The 20,633-nt window shown below is 55.5% G+C and overlaps 1 protein-coding gene across 3 annotated transcripts in view; it reads right to left on the bottom strand.

The window, feature by feature from the left end:
* The window catches only part of TMCC2 (transmembrane and coiled-coil domain family 2), a 37,763-nt gene that overhangs the window by 10,936 nt on the left and 6,194 nt on the right, over positions 1-20,633 (bottom strand). Inside the window, exon 2 of one of the 3 annotated variants that reach the window (XM_015099129.4) lies at positions 14,436-14,945. In XM_015099129.4, coding sequence (XP_014954615.2) covers positions 14,436-14,945 — 510 coding nt within the window. Of the gene's footprint in view, positions 1-647; positions 852-1,585; positions 1,796-14,435; positions 14,946-20,633 lie in introns of those variants that run through there. The other 2 variants (XM_042256979.2, XM_027976210.3) reach the window with 2 other exon arrangements.

Genomic DNA, 20,633 nt, shown 5'->3' with positions numbered 1-20,633 from the left:
GGGAGACTCACCCCCTCCCCGTTCCATGCAGTGCCCACGGTCTCCAGGCAGCTGGGCACTGAGGCTTCGATCAGCCTTCCCCGGCAGCCCAAGGGTGCCCGCCCACCCTGGTCCTAGGGGCAACTCTGCCTGGCAGAATGTCACGACTCTCACCCAGCCCTGGGATGCCAGTCCTTTCCTTGAGGCCCACCCCCGGTTCTGGTCGGAACCATACCCTCGGCTTAGCGGCCTCCTTTCGCCCTGCTGAGCACAATGGCCTTCTGTCCAGCGGGCGGCCTGCGATCCCCTCTGCCTGCTCACCCCTTCCGCCTAATTTCACGGCAGCTCCTGTGGCCCGAGTGGGGTGACACACTCTGCTTGTTTCTGCAGGACTCCATGCCGGAGTCCCCTCCCCCAACCCCAGGGCCCTGCCAGCGTCCAGCGGCCCAAGCGTGCAGGCCTGCTGGCCAGCCCTGCCCCCTCTCCCATCTTTCTCACGCAGACACCAGAGGAAAGGGGCTGCACCCCGAGCGAGCGTGGGGAGCCCGACTCCTCTGACTGACTGCACTCCTCTGACTGACTGCACTCTGACTGACTGCCCTCCTCTGACTGACTGCACTCCTCTGACTGACTGCACTCTCCTGCCCCCGCCCCCGCCCGGGCCTCACCTGCGTGGGCACTGCCTCCCGCAGCCGGGCTGGCGACGGGGTGCCAGGGGCTCTGAGGGCCCAGCCATCCGCAGGCGGTGCCGGGCCCCCAGGGTCACATTCCCGGGGCAGCACGGGGCTGGCCAAGGGAAGCCGGACTCTGCGGGCAGGTGTCCCGGAGCTCCCGGGCTCTGCACCCGCCATCTCCAGTCCGAGGCCAGGCCTGGGGATTAGGGGCGGATTGCTCGGGGAGATCCCCCCCGCCCTGGGGCTCACAGCTGCTCCTTCCCATCTGGGAGGAGGAAGGGAGATCACGGAGCAGGGGGACCGAGCTGCAATGAGGCACCCCCCCCCCCACTGCCCGTGCGGCTGTTGCCACTCTGAGTCCGGTGTGCGGGAGGACATCTGGGTGTGACTGACAGCAGCTCCTGCCTGCAGGCAGGTTACAAAAGCGCGTGGTGACTCGGTTCCTGCCTCTTTCACCCGCCCAGACGCATGCTCGGCTTCTCCCACCTCTCATGCATGGGTGCAGACGCTTCTCGCCCTCAGAAAGCCCCCTCACAAACAGGCACGGCACCACTGACTCCCTTCATCAGCCTCAGAACAGAAGCACACCTCCCAGCCAGGCTTCCAGGGCGGAGGCGAGCTCCTCAAAGCCATACAGGCTGGAGCCTGGAAGGGGCTCCCTGACAGACCCCAACACGGCCGGGCCAGCCTGAGGTCCTCCGCCCCTCTCCCTGCGGCCCTGCCCACGGCTGAAGGCACCCTCACTCCCCAGACATCCTTCCTACTCCAGTGGCTGTCTGCAGGACAGCAGCCAGCCTCACCCGGGGACTTTCTCTTCTCTGAGATCCTAGAAATCTACTTTCTGCGCTGGGCACTACTGGCTTCCGCTTCCCATTCCTCACCCCACCCCTCAGCAAAAGCGCCCAAGATAAAAAGATGGATGGCAAACTCACAGCCTTCTCCTCTTCCTTGGACTTCATCTTGCCAGTCCCAGCAGGAAATCCTGCGAGTGGCCAGCAGAGGGGGCCAGAGATCCACAGGTGGGGCGCCCACGCCGTGAGGAGGGCGCGGGGTGGCCGGCGGTGTGCAGGGTCTGCTGGGTCCAAGCACAGCCTCCAACAGCAGGATCACCAGCCAGAGATGACGCAGATTCTGTGCCCACTGGGGGGTGACGAAGGACTCGGGGCTTAAATATGAAGGATCGGCATGGATCATGCTGTTGGGGCGGTCCCTGGTTCAAGAAGGTGCACCCAGATAAGGGCCCAGTGCTATCTCCAGGCCCCACTGCCAGGCCCTCAGCCAAAACACGAAGAGCACGTGTCCCCACACCCCGGGCTCGGGGAACCCTCACAAACATTTGTGGTGGCGATGACCTGGGGTCTGCGAGGACAGCAGCCCAGCGAGGGCACAACACACAGATCCCAGCTTGGGGGCCGGCTCAAGCGGGAGACCCAGGTTCGATCCCTGGGTCGGGAAGGTCCCCTGGAGGAGGGCATGACAACCCACTCCAGTGGTCTTGCCCAGAGAATCCCATAGACAGAGAAGCCTGGTGGGCTACAGTCCATGGGGTTGCAGAGTTGGACACAACTGAGCAACTTTTTTTTTTCAAGCATGTGCGTCAGGGACACATGGGGTTAGGAACGCTTTCAGCAGCTCCTCCCATCTGTAAATGACCTCCTGCCTAGGCCCTCGATTTTCACTCCATGCTTCCCTGGTGGCTCAGACGGTAAAGCCTCCAATGAGGGACACCCGGGTTCATTCCCTGGGTCGGGAAGATCCTCTGGAGAAGGAAATGGCAGCCCACTCCAGTATGCTTGCCTGGAGAATCCCATGGAGAGAGGAGCCTGGCGGGTTACAGTCCATGGGGTCGCAGAGTCGGATGTGACTGAGAGACTCTCTCTCTCTCTGGGCACTGCACGATGCTCCTCTTGCGTAAAGGAGTCGTAATGCTCTGAGACAGGCAGCGGTCAGATCGTAACTATACCCAGCCCTTCACTGTGCCTAGCATAACAGGCGTGTGTAAAGACCACCTGACCTACCCCAGCAGAGACGGAAGGCACGCCAACTACTGCAGCCTCTCCAAGGTAGCCCCGGAAGCAGCCTGGACTTCTCACTCAAGACGTCCCTCCTCTGCCCCCCTCCCTCCTAGGCTCTGCCAAGCTAGTCTTTGTAGCCTTTCCTTACAAGCGAAACAGTGGGAGGGAAAAAGGAGAAGGCAGGAGCCCAGAGGCGAGGAGGGGGCTGAGTCAGCCGAGCAGTGGGGCTCTCACGACACTGTGCAATCTCACTCCCGGCTGCTGGTGTCAGGAAGGCTCAGAAACACCAGGAAGAAGTCCCTTCCAGGCCTCACTGCACCAGTGAGCGCACTCACTGCACCCCAGGGAAGACCCCGAGGAGGTGTCTGGCATCCCCTTGACGGGAGGCTCAGCTCGCCTGCAGGGACACCTCACCCACCAGCACAATAACTGGAGAGCAGGAGAAAGGAGGGCGGAGCTCAGGGCAAGAGAAGAGACAAACAGGAGCCGGGGGCGTCTGCCAGGCAAGCCAGCTGGGGCGAGGTCCCTTCCCCTGGAGTGTCGGTCCCTGTCCTTGCGTGTTGAGGATGCAGAGCTTCCTGTTCTAGGGGTGAGGAGCAGGAGCCCAGGGCACCGTGATGCGGCGGGTCCCATACCAGCTATGGAACCTGGGTCAGGTCGGTACAGGTGAGATGCAGCGTCCACAACTGCGCTGGGCAGAGCAAATGAAAGCGGGGCTTGGAAAGTCCCAGCAGAAGGGATTGTGTTGCTGGAAAAATCTTGCTCCCTGGGGGCAGACCTGTCTTTCAGTGGCAAGGCCGAGGATCAGGTCCGAAGGCCTGATGTAAATCCGCACCCCGCCAACTTGCTCCTGATGTACCCTCCACAAGCCCTGTTCACCCCTCTTCACAACGGCAAGAAGAGGCGGCAGCACCCACAAAGCAGCGGCTTGGAGAAAGAGGCCTCAGGGACGAGACTGGTGGCATCAGGAGCCAGAGGAGAGGGTGGGCGAGCTGAGGCCTGCAGCCTCTGCAGCTGAACCTGGTTTCTCAGCTGCAGAACTGTACATATGACTGTTACCTCCCAGAGCTGCACTGGGGACCAAAGGGGAATATGAGTAAAAATTCCTGAAATCCATGAGTCCTGAGGCCCCTGCACGTGAGTATATACACACACCCCACAGTCACTCTAGGAGGTGCGTGGAAGCGTGCACCTGGGACAAAGCCAGAGAGTAGCTTCTGCGGAGCACGCTGAATTATTCACTAGCTGTGGATATTGCCCAAATGGAGCAAAGCTGGGAGGGGCACAGGCGGACGCGGAAGAGCTGCATTAAAGCAACAGGCCCTGCGAAGACAGGAGCCCCAAGCGTCTGTCCTCACACAGAGAGGAGGCGCCCTGGGTACCTGCCCCCAACTCCCGGCCACCCTGCCACCTCCCCTCTGGCCTGGCGGAGGCGGGCCCCACCTGACCGGGGCAGGGCAGTCGCCAGCCCTTCGCAGGTGTGCCTGGCTCTCTCCACTCACCCACGTTAGCCCCCGTCCCAAGGCCACTGACGGGCTCCCATGTCTTGGAAGGGGCCGGCCTTCCTCTACACGCCCTGCAGGCCTCAGCCCTCTCTTTCCCTGGGTCCCCTTTAGCTTCCTCTTCCTCTTCCTCTCATTTTCACGCTGTGCCCCCTTTTTCCTTCCATTTTTTCTTCCTTTGGCCTTACTATTATTCTTCAGGTTCCCCCCACCCACCCACCCACCACACACATTTTAAACCTTATTTCAAATCTTCCTACTTAGTTTTCTTTCTCTTGGGGGAAAAAAGCACACACCACACACACATTCTGAAGGGTGGGAAACCTGAGAAGTCATAGGCTTTGGGAGCAAAGACAAATGCTGAAGAGCAGCTAAATTTAGTCATTTCAAATACCAGGTGAGGCCTTAAAAAAAAACTTCAGGCTTCAAATGTGCTGTGAAAATCTCGCAGTTAGGATTCCTCCATAAAAGGCGAGCTACTGCTCCAGGGTTACCTCTCAGAAACGAGGGGCAGGAAGTGGTCAGTCCTCAGCAGTCCCTCCCCTAACACTCTCTCTTACCGCCAGCCAGCCAGTCGCTTTCTTAGAAACTCAAGTCACCCAGGAGCCCTGCTTCCTCTTGGAACACACAGGAGAAACGGGCATCTTCTCCAGGGTGAACTGGAACAGCCAATGTGGGTGCATTTCCCAGGAGCACGTGGAGAGGATAGGCCACACGAGCCGGCAAAGACCGGGGAGGCCAGGGTGGACTGCTGCTGGCACGCACTCCACGCCACCGCGCAGCTGCTTCCAGGGAGGGGGGCCGTCTCTCCCGCCCTCAGGTTCCCGGCCTGCCTAATGCCACGGACACTCATGCTACAGAGTCCTGCTCAGGCACGGTCACGAGCCAGACGCTGGGCAGTGGAGACGACCACACACCTAAGGTCACTTCTAGGAAAATCAGAACTGGTGCCAGGAAGGTAGGAAATAGGGATGATTCCACGCCTCCTATAGCCACTCAGCTTCCCTGGGGGAGGCGATGCTGGGGACAGGCCTGGAAGAAAGTGACCCAGAGAGGAAGCAGCCTCTCCTTTTGGGGGAGTTTTGAGGAAGCAGAGCACCCTCCACCCCACCCTACTTGCCAAGAAAAATTTAGACTGACCCCTTTCTAGGAGCAGAGGGCTGAAACACAGAACACTCGGGGCATCCTGTTGACTCAGGGGATCACAGTTTACCATGAACTGACGGGAATTCAACGAGAAATGTATGTGGAAGCAAAGCGGTCTGCAAACTGCAGCGTGCTGCCCAACGCGGTGCCAGTGCCAGGAGGGCTCAAAGGGACGCATCGAAGGCCCGGGCTGGCATGGACTGGGGGTGCCCACAGAGCCAGCAGACAGGCACAGTGCCCAGAGTGTATCTGCATCTGAAGCCGCCTTCTCGGGCACTGAGGAAACCTTATATAATGAGGCTAACACTACAGAGCACTTTCCTTTGCAGGGCAGGCTCGCCTTTCCGGCCACCCAAAGGAGGCCTTCTGGTTACAGTATCACCTAGGATCTGGTTTAGCTTCTGCGGAGCATGCTGAATTATTCACTAGCTATGGCTATCGCCCAGCTCGGGGTCCCAGTGGTAGGGCACCTGAAGAGGCTGGAAAGGACACAGCGAGCACACTTCCCAAATCCAGACCTGGAGGAAGGCCAAAGACATGACAGCCGCAGGCGCAGGGGGCTCCAAGTGTGGAGGACACGGGTATAGGGGCTGCGGCAGAGGAGGGGTCGGGAGGCAGAGAACAGTCAGACCCGCCGCCTGTCGCACCCTGGGGCCTGTCATTGGAGAGGGACGGAGGTCAGAGAAGGCTCCTGTTTCCGGAACTTCGCTCCCGGCCCCCAGCCTCCACTGCAGCTCAGGGGAGCCCTGGGTTCCTGGAGCCCGGAAGGAATGCAGTGGGGTGTGCGCAGCCTCCTTGCTCCCGTTTCAGGGTCCTCTGCCCTGCAGCACAGGTACAAAGCCTAAACCATGCCTTTGAAGAGCAAGAAGAGGCGGAGCAGGGATCGGGTAAACAATACTGTATTTCCATTGCCTCATCTGGCACCAGAGGGGACCAGGGTCAGGTTTCGCGTCCCAGGGATGTGCTGGGTCCACAGACGAATGTGCCCGGTGGCGGGGAAGACCCGGGCCAGCTCCCGTGACCCGGCCCACACCACCAGTGCTGGCTCCCCGTCAGCAGGAGCCGAAGACACAGCCTCCTCTTGCCGCTGTCATCAGTGTGGGCGTTGGGGGCTGACACCCAAGCCCTGGGCACACCGCCCCGGGGGCACTGGGCCGGATGCAAGGGGCTGAGGCTCCTGAGGGGGAAGGCTGGGCCTGACGGGGCTTCCCACCCGTGTCTGAGCTGGAAGCACCTCACCCTGCTGGGGCAGGGCTTGGAGTCAGGTGCGGTGGGAAGGCATGCCATCTAGGCCTTGCCAGGTAAGCTGGACGTTATCTAGCTTCACCCCCGTACCCAGGGGGCATGCTGTATTCCCAGAAGCCAGAGCTAACCTGGGGAGCGCTGGGTACTTTCTGTCTGGAAAGAGTCGGGGATGTCAGTGCGGAAAAGATGAATAAAGGCTAGTTCCAGAGGCCGGCGGCCTCCTGGGCCAACTGAGCCCCAAGTCCTGCTCTGAAGAGGCTGCTGTGTACAACCTCTGCTGCCAGAGCGGGGACTACGGGGCAGAGTCCTCCATTTTCTTGGCCTCTCTCCTGATTGGAGACGACCCTAAAGGGCACAGGGATCCCACCTGAACACGAGGCACTCAACCAGACAAAAGGAGGAGCGTCTTAGCTCGCCAGATCCCACAAGCACGCCGGGAAACAGGGGCATTTAGTCACTGAGAACACGCCGGGAAACAGGGGCATTTAGTCACTGGGGCTGGAGAGGGCAGTGGCACCCACTCCAGTGCTCCTGCCCGGAGAATCCCAGGGGCGGGGGAGCTCGGTGGGCTGCAGTCCCTGGGGTCGCTAGGAGTCGGACACGACTGAGCGACTTCACTTCCACTTTTCATTTTCATGCACTGGAGAAGGAAATGGCACCCCACTCCAGTGTTCTTGCCTGGAGAATCCCAGGGACGGGGGGGCCTGGTGGGCTGCCGTCTATGGGGTGCACAGAGTCGGACACGACTGAAGCGACTTAGCAGCAGCAGCAGCAGTCACTGAGACAGGGGGCAGGAGTTCACGACGAAGCACAGAGGCACCGGCCTGGGCCTGGCGAGCGGCCGGCAGCCAGAGGCCGCTGGGCTGGGCTGGGTGCCCCCCGTCTGACGAGCCTCCCCACACACAGAGGAAGCGAGGAGGGAAGAGGAGGAGACGGGAGAGGGCAGCCGTCCTCCCAGCCACCAGTGGCCAGCTTGGGCTGGCAGACTCCGCGTGCACGCAGGCTCTGACGTGGCTCTGAAGGTGGACGCGCTGGTGTGGACGGGCGGGCAGACGGGGCCCTCGGCCTCTCAGGGAACCTGGCCGCTCACACATGTCAGCAGGTCTTGCTGACGAACAGGCCAGCCTCCCCGCGCCTGGGGGACATGTTCGGAAACCTCTCTCAGCAGAGCGGGCCCCACCCACCTCCGAACCGGCTCCCAGCCATAAATAAACCAGGCCCCTCGACACCTGCCAAAATCTGTCTTCTTGGCAGCAGCCTAGGACTGAGGGTGGCTCCTCACTTGCCATTCCTGCCAGTAAACAGGGGTGCTTGTTTATGCCCCTTATTTACCAGGGCAGAGTGGAAATCTTGTTGTTGGATAAATCTGGCCAGAGTGTACCAAACAGGCTGTCCAGAGCTCTGGTTAACGTGATGGGCGGAGGCTCCCGCCCCTCCCCGGCCTCCCCATCTGGGACCTGGAGATAACACCTCGGTGAGGTCACAGCGAAGGTCCATGACGACATCATCTCCATGCCCTCCCCGCAGCACCGGGCCTCTCTCCCACCCCACCTGCCCTCAAAGCCAGGGGCCACAGACTGGCCTGTTGCTAAAGTCCTCAGCCACTGGGCAATCCGTGTCAGTCTCCTAAGGCTCTGGACACCCTCTGTGAGCTTTGGACACGCACCCCCCAACCCATGCCGTGCCTTGTCCTTAGGAGGACCAGCCTCTCTGCACAGACGGGGCAGGATGACCAGGGCAAGGTCAGGGCCAGGCTGGCAGAGCCGGCTGTGAGCTGTGAGCACACCAGGCTCTCCCTCTCCAGAGACCCTCCCACCGCAGCACTCAGCTCAAGCCTTCCATGAAGCAACAGCTATGGAGAGCTTCTGAACGAGGCCAAGAGGGAAGCAATGACCCAGCCCAACTTGGGAGAAAGGCAAAACGAGTCTCGGACCCCTGCGATGACGAATCCACTCTCTGGAAGTCTGGGAGCAGGTTATCAAGGCAGGACAGAAGAGTTGCTAGGCTTTCCTGAGAGTGCACTGCGTTTTCTAAGAATTGCTGCTCAGCAAAGGAGAGACTGGGAAGAGGGGTGAGACTTCTCTGCCGAGGAACCAAGCGGCCTAACTATTGCCACTGCACGTACCACCAGAGGTTCCTGCTGAAACCGCCAGGGCCCAGGTTTCCAGAGGTTAAGACCACTCGCAAACGGGGAACCCGGATATCACTGCCTGCCCATCTGCCAGTGTCCCAGTGCATGTATCTGCTTTCCAGACATAAGAGTGGTTATCTTGCTCAGTGTCACACCAATAGTAGAAAGCAGAATGGCGAGGCTGAGATGACAATCTGTGTCTGTTTTGAAAGGGGAATCATTTAAGGCACAATCTCGAAGTGGATCTGGAGGCAAACCACACCACCAAGGCTGAGCTGCCTCCTGGGACTACAAACCCCTCTCTGAGCCTCTGCTGTGCCCTGCCTTCCATGGGGCTCCAGGTGCCCCCCTTTGCTAGGGAGCAGCTGGGCTGAGCCTCTCAGGACAGCTGAGGAACTGAAGCTGCCTCCAGGGTGTATGGGCAATTCAACCCCTGGCAGGGCCGGCTCTGGGCTGAAAGTCAGCTGCTGGTTTCTAAACAATGGCAAGGGGTGTGGGTAGTGGGGAGGCTTATGAATTAAAAATAGATGCTAGTAATCACCAGGGAGCTTGCAGAAAGCATGTGGGGCTGTGTTTACTAGAGAGAGAAGAATCCCTTCTATTCACGCCCAGAGACCAGGGCAGGACCAGCTTTGCACACCAGCCAAGGAGGCCTCTGGGTTGGAGGGAGTCGGCTGACCACGCAGGGTTTGCTGACCCCTGGAAGACCCCTTTCCACAGGACATGAAGGCACCCTCTCTTCTCAGCATCCCCCAGGGCCACGCCCATTCCTGGGGGACAGTACTGTGTCAGAAGGGATGTACACAGAAGGGGAAACGGCAACCATGAGATAAAATCACTGTCCTTGGGCGGAGGCAACCCGCTCACCACGGGTGTTGCATAAAAGGTCCCTGGCGGTTTTAGAGACTTCAGATCTCAGATTGGTCTTGCGGACATGCTAGAAACACAGGGTCTAGTCGTCTCTCTGCCACAGACTGGCCAGGTGCCCTTAGGCAAGCAGCCTCCTGATTCCTCTAGACCTCAGCCTGCTCATCTGTAAAATGGAGATAACAGTACTGCTCTGGCAACTTCACAGAGATGTCATCAGGATTAATCAGGCAATAGAATGGGAAAGACTAGAGATCTCTTCAAGAAAATTAGAGATACCAAGGGAACACTTCATGCAAAGACGGGCTCAATAAAGGACAGAAATGGCACAGATCTAACAGAAGCAGAAGATATTAGGAAGCGGTGGCAAGAATACACAGAAGAGCTATAAAAAAAGATCTTCATGACCCAGATAATCACGATGGTGTGATCACTCAGCTAGAGCCAGACATCCTGGAATGTGAAGTCAAATGGGCCTTAGGAGGCATCACTGCAAACAAAGCTAGTGGAGGTGATGGAATTCCAGTTGAGCTCTTTCAAATCCTAAATGATGATGCTGTGAAAGCGCTGCACTCAATAGGCCAGAAAATTTGAAAAGCTCAGCAGTGGCCACAGGTCTGGAAAAGGTCAGTTTTCATTTCAATCCCAAAGAAAGGCAATGCCAAAGAGAAACTACTGCACAACTGCACTCATTTCGCACGCTAGTAAAGGAATGCTCAAAATTCTCTAAGCCAGGCTTCAACAGTAAGTGAACCAAGAACTCCCAGGTGTTTAAGCTGGTTTTAGAAAAGGCAGAGGAACTAGAGATCAAATTGCCAACATCCGTTGGATCATACAAAAAGCAAGAGAATTCCAGAAAAACATCTACTTCTGCTTCATTGACTACGCTAAAACCTCTGACTGTGTGGATCACAACAAACTGTGGAAAATTCCTAAAGAGATGGGAACACCAGACCACCTTACCTGTCTCCTGCAAAACCTGTATGCAAGTCAAGAAGCAACAGTTGGAACCAGACATGGAACAACAGACTAGTTCCAAATTGAGAAAGGGAGTACGTCAAGGCTGTATATTGTCACCCTGTTTACTGAACTTATATGCAGAGTACATCACGAGAAATACCAGGCTGGATGAACCACAAGCTGGAATCAAGATTGCTGGGAGAAATATCAGCAACTTCAGATATGCAGATGACACCACCCTTATGACAGAAAGCGAAGAGGAACTAAAGAACCTCTTGATGAAAGGGAAAGAGGAGAGTGAAAAAGCTGGCTTAAAACTCAACATTCAAAAAACTAAGATCATGGCACCCAGTCCCATCACTTCATGGCAAATAGATGGGGAAACAATGGAAACAGTGACAGACTTCATTTTCTTGGGCTCCAGAATCACTGCAGATGGTGACTGCAGCCAGGAAATTAAAGGACGCTTGCTCCTTGGAAGAAAAGCTATGACCAATCTAGACAGCATATTAAAAAGCAGAGACATTACTTCGCCAACAAAGGTCTGTACAGTCAAAGCTATGGTTTTTCGAGTAGTCATGTATGGATGTGAGAGTTGGACCCTAAAGAAGGCTGAGCACCAAAGAATTGATGCTTTTGAACTGTGGTGTTGCAGAAGATTCTTGAGAGTCCCTTGAATGGCAAGGAGATTCCAACCAGTCCATCTTAAAGGAAATCAGTCCTGCATATTCATTGGAAGGTCTGATGTTGAAGCTGAAACTCCAGTACTTTGGTCACCTGATGCGAAGAGTCGACTCATTAGGAAAGACCCTGATGCTGGAAAAGATTGAGGGTAGGAGGGGAAGGGGACGACAGAGGATGAGATGGTTGGATGGCATCACCGACTCAATAGGCATGAGTTTGACCGAGCTCCAGGAGATGGTGAAGGACGGGGAAGCCTGGCGTGCGGTCGTCCATGGGGTCACAAAGAGCTGGATGTGGCTGAGCGACTGAACAACACAGGCGATGAAGCTCTGGAAGGATGAACCTTCTAAATAAGGATATTAGACGGTCCCTGGAATAACCATTTTCCCCATTTCCATCCTGCACCTCGGGAACCATCCGCCAGTGAGCTCACCCAAGAGTCTGCAGTCATGCCTTCCACCAGCAACAAAGAACAGAACCCTGTCTGCCTCCTGGATATCTTGGGGGCAGTGTGAAGACCAAACATGAACCTCGTGGAAAAACTCCCCAGCTGATGCCCTCCCCAGCCCCCTGCATTCCCACTCAGCAAACAGCAACAAACTCTGACAGCCTCCAAAAGTGCCCGCTCTGCACCCACTCCATCTGCTCAGACAGCTTCAAGACTACAATGCCCACGTTCTCTCTCCTTGTGAAACGGCTCCAGGACCAGAGACCCTGTTTTAGGATTGTTCTAAAGTGACTTTTAAAAGGTATCCACTGACTCAGCAGCAGCAAGAGGCGGGCCTGGTGGCTGCTGCAAATAAACTACTTGCTCACTGGGAATTCTGTAGCAGTCCAGTGGTTAGGGCGTGGCACTTTCACTGCCAGGGCCCAGGTTCAAGCCCCGGCGGGGGAACTAAGATACTGTAAGCTGTGCTACATAGCCAAAAATAACCCCAAACAAACAAAAACCACTTGCTCATGAAGGGCTGAACAACTTGGTTCCTGCTGCTAGTTCCCTTTGGGTCTCCCTTCCTTCCACAAAGCCACGTTTTTCCTTTCAGCCGACACATCCAGATCTCAATCTTGGCACAGTCATCTCTGCAGTTGAAACTAAGCTTGCAGATGGTTCAGGGCCATCGTTTTAAATACTCTATATGCTGACAACCCCTAAACGTCTGTCTCTAGCCTGGGTCTCTTCCCAAGACTACAGACTCCAACATCCGACTGCTTATTTGGCATTTCCACATGGATGTTTAATAATCATCTCAAACGGAACATGTCCAAAGACTAGCTCTGATTTCTGCTCCCACAGCCCCTCCAGCTGTGCTGGTCCAACTCAGCTAATGGCAATTTCTTCTTCTCAGCAGCCAGGCCGAAACCTGTGAGCCCTCTCTGCCTGCTCCCTTTCTGCCCTGCCCCGCATTCTTCAGGAACCGTTGTTGTTTGATCTCTGAGGGGAGTCCAGAATCTAGCCCTCCCCCGACTCCCACCCTGCAGTAATCTCTGGCATCTCACCTCTGGGGGCTTCCAACAGCTTCCTAGCCTCCCTGCTCATAGCCTGGCCTCCACACAGCACCCAGATCTGTCTCCTTATAGGGTGTCCCTCATCTGTCCAAAACCTAACAGCTTCCCATTTCACTTTGCAAAGCAGTAAAAAGCCTTTTTCCTAACCCACTAAGTGATCTGTAGCCCTCCCTGCCCATCTTTTAAAAACTAACACAAACCAGACTGCTCAACCAATTCTGTCCTTTCTCCCCCCAGAAGAGCTGCCCCTCCACTTCTACCATCTCCACAGTCTACTAAAACCAGTTTCCTGCCACAGTTATCAGTGACCCTCACGGCTTGATACCGTCTACGTACGTGTCCAAATCCAGATCTGACCTTTCACTCTCACCGCATTTCACTTTGCTGAAAACCTCCTCCCTCTGAAAACTCCTCTGTCGTGCTTCGACATCATCCCTCCCCAGGTTCACTCCTACAGACCTGATGCTGTCCCTTACACGCCAGCTCTGTCCTTGGCCTCCACTGTACTTAACACTTGCTTGAGTCTCATCCACACCCAGCTCAGTTCCGTCTTCCACGTCCACTTTCTTGCCTAGTACTATTGATGAGAACTGCCAGAGGTCCTCTGAGTTTGTCTCTGCCCTCCCATCCTCACTGATGCGGCCTAGACTCCAGCGACAGCTCTGATAATGGTTTCTTTGACTCCATTCCTGCCCGGCTTCCTAATCTACCATCTACACTAAGACCCAGCGGGGCCTCCTCCGGCCAGTTTCCGGCCTAACACCCTCTGACAATGTCACACTCCCCAGGCTCCACATGGCAAGACCTGGTGTGATCTAACCTCTGCCTACCTGTCAATCCCCAAAAGCACTGGACAGTCCAACTGCAGTGAATGTGAGGCAGTCCCCAGCAGCGGCTTGTTTCTCTGTACACTATACCCTTCCAGCCCCCACACCTGCCCCAAGTCCTCTGGCTAAATTGTACTCCTTCTCCAAGATTTAGCTCAGTGGCTTCCTCCAGGAGGTCCTCCCCAAGTTCTCACATCCTCTGTCACAGCCTCATCACCCCATTCTGTCTGTTCACCCATCTGTCTCCCTTCTATTCAGTGAGGACAGCCCTAACCCTACTTGTTCCCTCCAGCTCATTCATTCTTATAGCGCACAACAAGTATGCACAAAATACTTAGTATATAAATGAAAATGTGAACATAGAAATTCAGAAACATCCAACTAGATTTTCTCCCTTCCAAACAGCCCTTCATGGATTCTTCCTCTCTCATCTTGGGTTGGTAATAATACCAGACTCTATTCCAAGACTGTGACATGTACAACCCTATTTAATCCTAGAGAATTCTACTAATATTATCTCTACTTTCCATTGAGAAAGACTAAAGTGCAAAAATATTGAGTTGACTCAGGCAGAAAGTGGCACACCAGGGTTGACGCTAGTCCAAACTACCGCATGTATTGTTTCTTGAGCGCACGCTTAAGGAAAACACACCCAAATTACTATCAGCCCAAGGAAAAGATAATTTTGAAAAACTAAATTCCTAAGCAAACAAAAATCGGCTTTGGGGAGCTCGCCCCTTGCTTCTGGCTTGGTCCTCTCTCTGGCTCCTTCCATGAAACAGACAGTTCCCCAGAGGCGGGGTGTCTGCACCCACCAGGCCAGGCCCCAGCTCAGGTCCTCAAGGCCCGAGGCCCGAGGCCCGCTGCGCAGCGGCCCCAGCCCGGAAGGCCCGCCTCACCTTGTCACCGAGACCCTCGGCCTCCTCCGCCAGGAGGGAGGCGCCGTCGGGCAGCAGCAGGGCCGTGTCGGTGGTGGAGGAGGAGCGGGGGCGGCCCTGGTGCTGGTGCAGGACGGCGGCCAGGCCGCTGTCCTGGGGGCCCTTGCGCAGCAGGTGGGGGCTGCCGCGCTGCGGCTCCAGGGAGCCGCTCTTGGCGCGCCGGCTGCCGCCCCCGCCGCCGCCGTGCAGGCTGGCGCCCCGCTTGATGGAGGGCCGCGCGCGGATCTGCTGCAGCACGCGGTTGAAGGCGGTGGGCCGGGCGGGCAGGTCGTGCAGGGACACGGCGTAGGACACGCGGTGCATCTCTGGGGAGCGCTCCTTCTCGTCGGGGGACTCGTGGTCGGACATGCCCTGCTGCTGCTGCGGGTCCTGAGACGACGAGTGCTCCCTCTCCCGCGACCGGCGGCGGCTGTGGAACAGGTGCTTCAGGCCGTGGCCAAACATGGAGCCCTCCGAGAGCTGCTGGATTTTCTGAAGGGAGAAGGATGAAGAACCCCGTGAGCGCAAAGCTGGCTGGGGACAGAGGTAAGGGGGCTGTTCCTGGGACACTAGTGCAGTTCCTACAGCCGCCTGAAACTGGAAGATCCCCATGAACGGCCGCGGGAAGGGGGCAACCCAGACCCACTCCTCTCCTCCCCAAATACATGTATCCCCGTGGCTTCCCTCGGGACGCTCCTAATCCACACATGGCTCAGGGTTACTGGTCACGGTATCCGTGTGGCTACAGTCTGGGGCTCAGTGCCACATGCTGGCGGCACTTGGCTCATGAGTTTTATCCCTCTGGATGGATTCTCCCCCCACCCCTGAGACCTCCCTCCTTCTAGATCAGATCCTTCCTCAAGATCCTCTTTTGGCCCAAAGGATGCCTCATTGCAATGCTCCTTGGGAAAATCAGGGTCATGCAATCAGATTATAGTATGTAGCAGATACTGTTAATCACCTACGCAATATCTATTCTCCTTTCTTCCCAAATTGCATGGCCTTCCTGCACCACACTAAAAATTCTTGCTTCATCAGAGGCCCTGGCAGCCTGGGGTAGCTACATGACACAGTCTTGGCCAATGAAAAGCAAGATGAGCTTTCTGGGGGAACTTCTGCTTTCCTGATAAAGGCACTAGCCCTTCTTGCTTCTTCCCACTTGGAATGTGGAGGCAATGCTTGGATCATGCTTTACCAACAGCCATCTTGGTAAAGCCCCCAGGGATATGCCTGGGAACGTGATGACCCTATGGAGTCATCAAATCGGGTGTGGATGCCTACCCTGGGATTCTTGATTCATGAAACAGACAAGTCTGTCGTTACCTATAGAACTTTAGAGTAATTTTCTCTTATTTATAGGCAATCTCATTTCTGACATAGCAATACATTTTACTGAAGCTTCCAGGCTGATAAACACTTCCACATGCCAGGAGGGTAGCACATCCCAGTTCCAGGGCAACCGAAACTCCTGTACCCAAGACCCTTCCAAACATCTTCGCTGGAGGTTAGCCGCTCAGGGCCTAACCTGTGCGCTCAGGTTAGCCGCACCCATGAAGCGTGCCTCTTCATGTGGCTGTTCATTTGCATCCTGCATAATGACCTGGTAAATGGAAAAAAGCACACAAACGACGTCTCCGGGCACACCTTCCAGCGCAGGCAGTAAAGGGACGACCTCCTCGGCATACACATTGGAACCAGGACGACCTCCTCGGCATACACATTGGAACCAGCTGTCCACAGGCTGGAGCAAACCAAGGGAGCGCTGGAGCCCAGAGCCGCCCCGGCCCCAGGCTTTCACAGTCCTGCCCCTGAGGTGCTCCACCTGCCCCCCCCAGGCAGAACTGCTCAGACAGGGGCAGCCTACTGCCTGGCCAGGGCGAGGCCACGTGCGGGATAACTCCAGACCACCGCTTCCGCGTGGGGGCCGGCTCACGTGGTGGAGCCGACCCTCAGAAGAGAACTTCAGAGCCAGCAGGCAGAGGGCTGGGACTTGGAGGGCCAGCGGAACCCTTAACTCCTGAGAGGGGAACTCAGAACCAAGCGACCCGGGGCTCCGTGAGCTACAGGAGGTCTTCATCTGTAAGGAACACCCTCGGGAGGCAGCCTGTCAGCTAGGAAACCTTCCAAAGGATTACAAGTACTGGATTTTCTTTTTTTTCTAGAAACAACCTTATAGAGGAGAAAACTTGAACCATGCAGACACCAAGAGAAAACCATCTTCAGATCTGTATTAGCCGACCCCACTCTCACCGTAGGCTACCCACTCCAGTATTCCTGGGCTTCCCTTGTGGCTCAGCTGGTAAAGAATCTGCTTGCAGTGCAGGAGACCTGGGTTTGATCCCTGGGTTGGGAAGATCCCCTGGAGAAAGGAAAAGCTACCCACTCCAGTATTCTGGCCAGAATTCCACGGAGTAGGAGCCTGGCAGGCTACAGTCCATGGGGTCGCAAAGAGTTCGACACAACTCAGCGACTTTCACTTTCACTCTGTTAAGGCTTTCCTGGTGCTTCAGCTGGTAAAGACTCCGCCTGCAATGCAGACCCCAGTTCGATTTCTGGATTGGGAAGATGCCCTGAAAAAGGGCATGGCAACCCACTCCCATCTTCCTGCCTGGAGAATTCCCATGGACAGAGGAGCCTGGCGGGCTGCAGTCCACGTGGTCGCAAAGAGCTGGACACGACAGAGCGGCTAAGCACAGGGCAGCAGCACTCTCACTGCTACTTGACACCTCAGCTTGGTTTGTGCAGACAGCTGCACTTACATCTGATGTCAGTAACTACGCACACTACTGTGGATTTGTGTCAAAGTGGAGGATTTTCACTTTTCACCCCGTTTGAATAGTCCCACAATCTTCAAAGTAGGTGGGGCCTTTATAACACCCATTTTACAGACCAGATAAGTTTTATCACCACAGCTCACTGTGAACTTATGGTTTACGGTTTTCAACATGTTCTTTCTCCTGCATGATCTCACTCGACTTTCCCAGAAACTAATACAAGCAACAGCAGCAACATTTCCATTTTTAGGTGAGGAGATGAAGGTGACCACCACCGCTCCTCAAGAATTTAATCCTGGGGCAGCCCTGGAGGTGCTGGGTCTCCCCACGGAGCCACCGTCTCCAGGGCCAGCCCGGGGCAGAGTCGGCTCAGGTAAAACCACCACGGTCAAGGAAGGCCGGACTGAGGCGTGCATTCTGCCAGACTTGGAAACCGCCAGATCCTGTGGCCTCTGGACCAGAGACAGGCCGGGACACCCTCCCCCTCCTCGGGCCCAGGCCTTCCTGCAGACATCACGGATGGGGCCAGCTGGCTCTGGCACTTGCCCAGCAACTTCTGCCAAGTGGTCACATTACATATTACAAACGGTCTTTCTAGCATTCTACTCCAGGCCTCTTCCTTCCCTCCCTGGCACTCCCAGCCTAGCCTCTCCAACACTGAGGCCCCTCTTCCACATCGACTCAGATACTGACTTCCTTCAGAAGACGGCACTAGAGTTCTGAGGCATCTCCTCTCCCCGAGCCCCGGGAGGTTGGGGTAGGCGCTGGGGACAGCAGTCCTCACTGTCTGCCATATTGCTCTGCATCCAAACTACCTCGGTCAGATTATTTTAAACATCATACGACAGCATTTTCCAAGGTGCTTTCCGAGGTATGCTGTCCTTCTCGCCTGACACGAGTGTAAGCCCGGGAGGCAGGATGTGTCTCCATTTCACAGCTGAACAAATGTAAGCAGAGCACAGCTAAGTGGCTCATTCCATTCCCGGAGAAGAGTCTCCAACTTCTACTCAAATGAGCCTCCACTGGCTCACACGCCGATTCCGAGACTAAAGCAGACACAGTATTTACACAGGTCCCAGAAGAGAACTGGCATCACTGACTCAATGGACATGAGTTTGAGCAAGATGCAGAGATGGTGAAGGACAGGGAAGCCTGGTATGCTGCGGTTCATGGGGTCGCAAAGAGTTGGACACGACTTAGCAGCTGAACAACAGCAATGGAATAGCATCACAGGCAGGATCAAAACAGAACAGAATGCCTGAGTCACCGGGAGCTCAGTCCCCTGAACTCTTGCGGTGGATCTTCTCATGTTACACTGTGGGACGTGGGCAAGACCTGTAACCAGTGTAGGTCTTCCTTGCCCACCCTGCCCTCCATTCTGCAGGTCAAGGAGAGATACGGTGACCCAAGGACCTTTGTCCCAGCAGCACGGAGGAGTCTGCTAAAGTCCATGGTGAGGAAGAAGACAAAGAATGATGGGGGGAGGGAGGTGGCTCCGTACAAAGGGGTTTTTCCTCACAAAGTGCAAGGCAAGAGAGCAGAGTGATACGTGCACGTGGGTGTCAGAGAGGAGATGGTTAAGGAGTTTTGACGTAACATGGTAAGTATTTAAAAAAACAAAACAAAAAACCCAGCATACACACATAACCAGCCTCAAGTTTTGGAAATGAGGAAAACCATGGTGACTAGCTTGAGGGAACTCAGCCACCAACGCAGCAGAAAGCACCACCTGCTCTGACTAACAGGTTCCAGCTACTAAATGTCACTTGCTTCTCCACATTGTCTCATGCTTTTCCCCAGCTGCCAGGAGCCATTTTGGTGGCCGAACGCAGCCATGTATTTATTAGGAGAAGAGAGCTGAGCTGCTTCGGAGTGAGAGGTGGGATACAAACAGCTCTCCCGATCCACGAGAATGAGCACAAACTGTCCCACAACTGCCCAGAGGCCAGAAGGGAGGCAGAATGCAGAGTGCCCCAGGGCCAGGTGCCCACGCCTGCAGAGGGAAATGAGGGACATTTACTGCCCTCCCCTGAATCGGCTTTAAGGGCAGGAAGGGCCCCGCCTCCTTGGGGTGCCATCATCCTCTCAGGAAGAAAGGGTAGACTAAATGCTTTCTGAAAGATCCTTCCTGAGAAGGCTGTGGTCTCTGAACAGTTAGGCTTCATCCGTTCTCCTCCCTGGGTGTGGGTCCCCAAAAGGGGAAGTCTGCTCCAAAAGCTGCAAACACAGCTGCCTGAGATCAAGCAAAATGCTTTGGGGTGCAGTGACTTTGGTACCATCTGGTTAAAAATAGCCAAAAGCGGCTTCTAATTCTTCCAAGTCCCTGCGTTCTTCACAACTCCCATTAATGCTGAAAGGATCTTTAAAAGTGATGCTGACCTATAACTGATTACCCCGCCTGGCAGCTGACTGCATCTCCCCTCCTCCCAGCTGGGTTTGAAACGCCCTCTGCCCCACCACTGGTTCGGCAGGTAGGGTTCAGTGGGGTGACTGGGTCACTGTGAGCCTCAGCAAGCCTAGGTCGCCAACGTTCCTCTATTTATAGGGTCTCTATGGAAACAGGGCCAGCATTAAAGAGCTAATCACTGTAAAAACCCACAGAGTCCTACTCTCAAGATAAAAAGTGCATTGCAGAAGTCTCCGATTACCCTTAAGAAGCCTTGGGTGGGGAGCCTGGGGCTGGAGCAGGAGAGGAGCAGTCACCCCAGGTCTGGCGCTCATGGCCATAGTGATGGAGAAGAGTGAGCGGCTGCAACTGTCTCTCTTAAAAACACAGCGATGAAAGACTTTCGGAATCATTTTTTCCTTCCCCAGCAACTCAGCTGACATTAAAAAAAAAAAAAGAACAGATTTCAACTTAGGGGCAAATGATCTTCCCATTCTCAATTTTATTTAAGCTTCTTATTCCTTTATGGCTCAGAGAATTCTGCCTGGAGTCAATGCAAGTCAGGCCCAGCGACCTCACGCAATGGGTCTTTGGGCAGAATCGGCTCAACGTACACCAGCATAAGAGATTCTGATTAAAGTTATCTTCCTGGTGTGCCCTCTCTCTGCCTCTTCTCATCCTACCCACCTTTCACCACCCACCTCCCCTGCTCCATACAGTTCTCTCGTACACGCCAGTCTAAAGAGATCTCACCACCCTGCTCTGAACCCCAGAGAGCTTGTTATCTACACCATTCATCTTGCCATTAATCATGTTCTGCCTTGTGACATGGCTCTCTCAAACTGTTATCCAACTTTTCACTAGCTTCTGGATGGAATCCTCAATGAACACATGGAGGGCAGGAGCTATATCATCTATTATCTCTGTGCCTCCAATAGTAGCGGGCAGAGACCTTCACACCAATATGGCCATTGAAAGTGAAAGTGTTAGTCGCTCAGTCGTGTCTGACTCTTTGTAACC

This window comes from Ovis aries, chromosome 12, assembly GCF_016772045.2.
Source record: "Ovis aries strain OAR_USU_Benz2616 breed Rambouillet chromosome 12, ARS-UI_Ramb_v3.0, whole genome shotgun sequence".
Classification (NCBI taxonomy): Eukaryota; Metazoa; Chordata; class Mammalia; order Artiodactyla; family Bovidae; genus Ovis; species Ovis aries.
The sequence above is the reverse complement of the archived record's forward strand: the minus strand, read 5'-3'. Positions and strand labels throughout refer to the sequence as shown.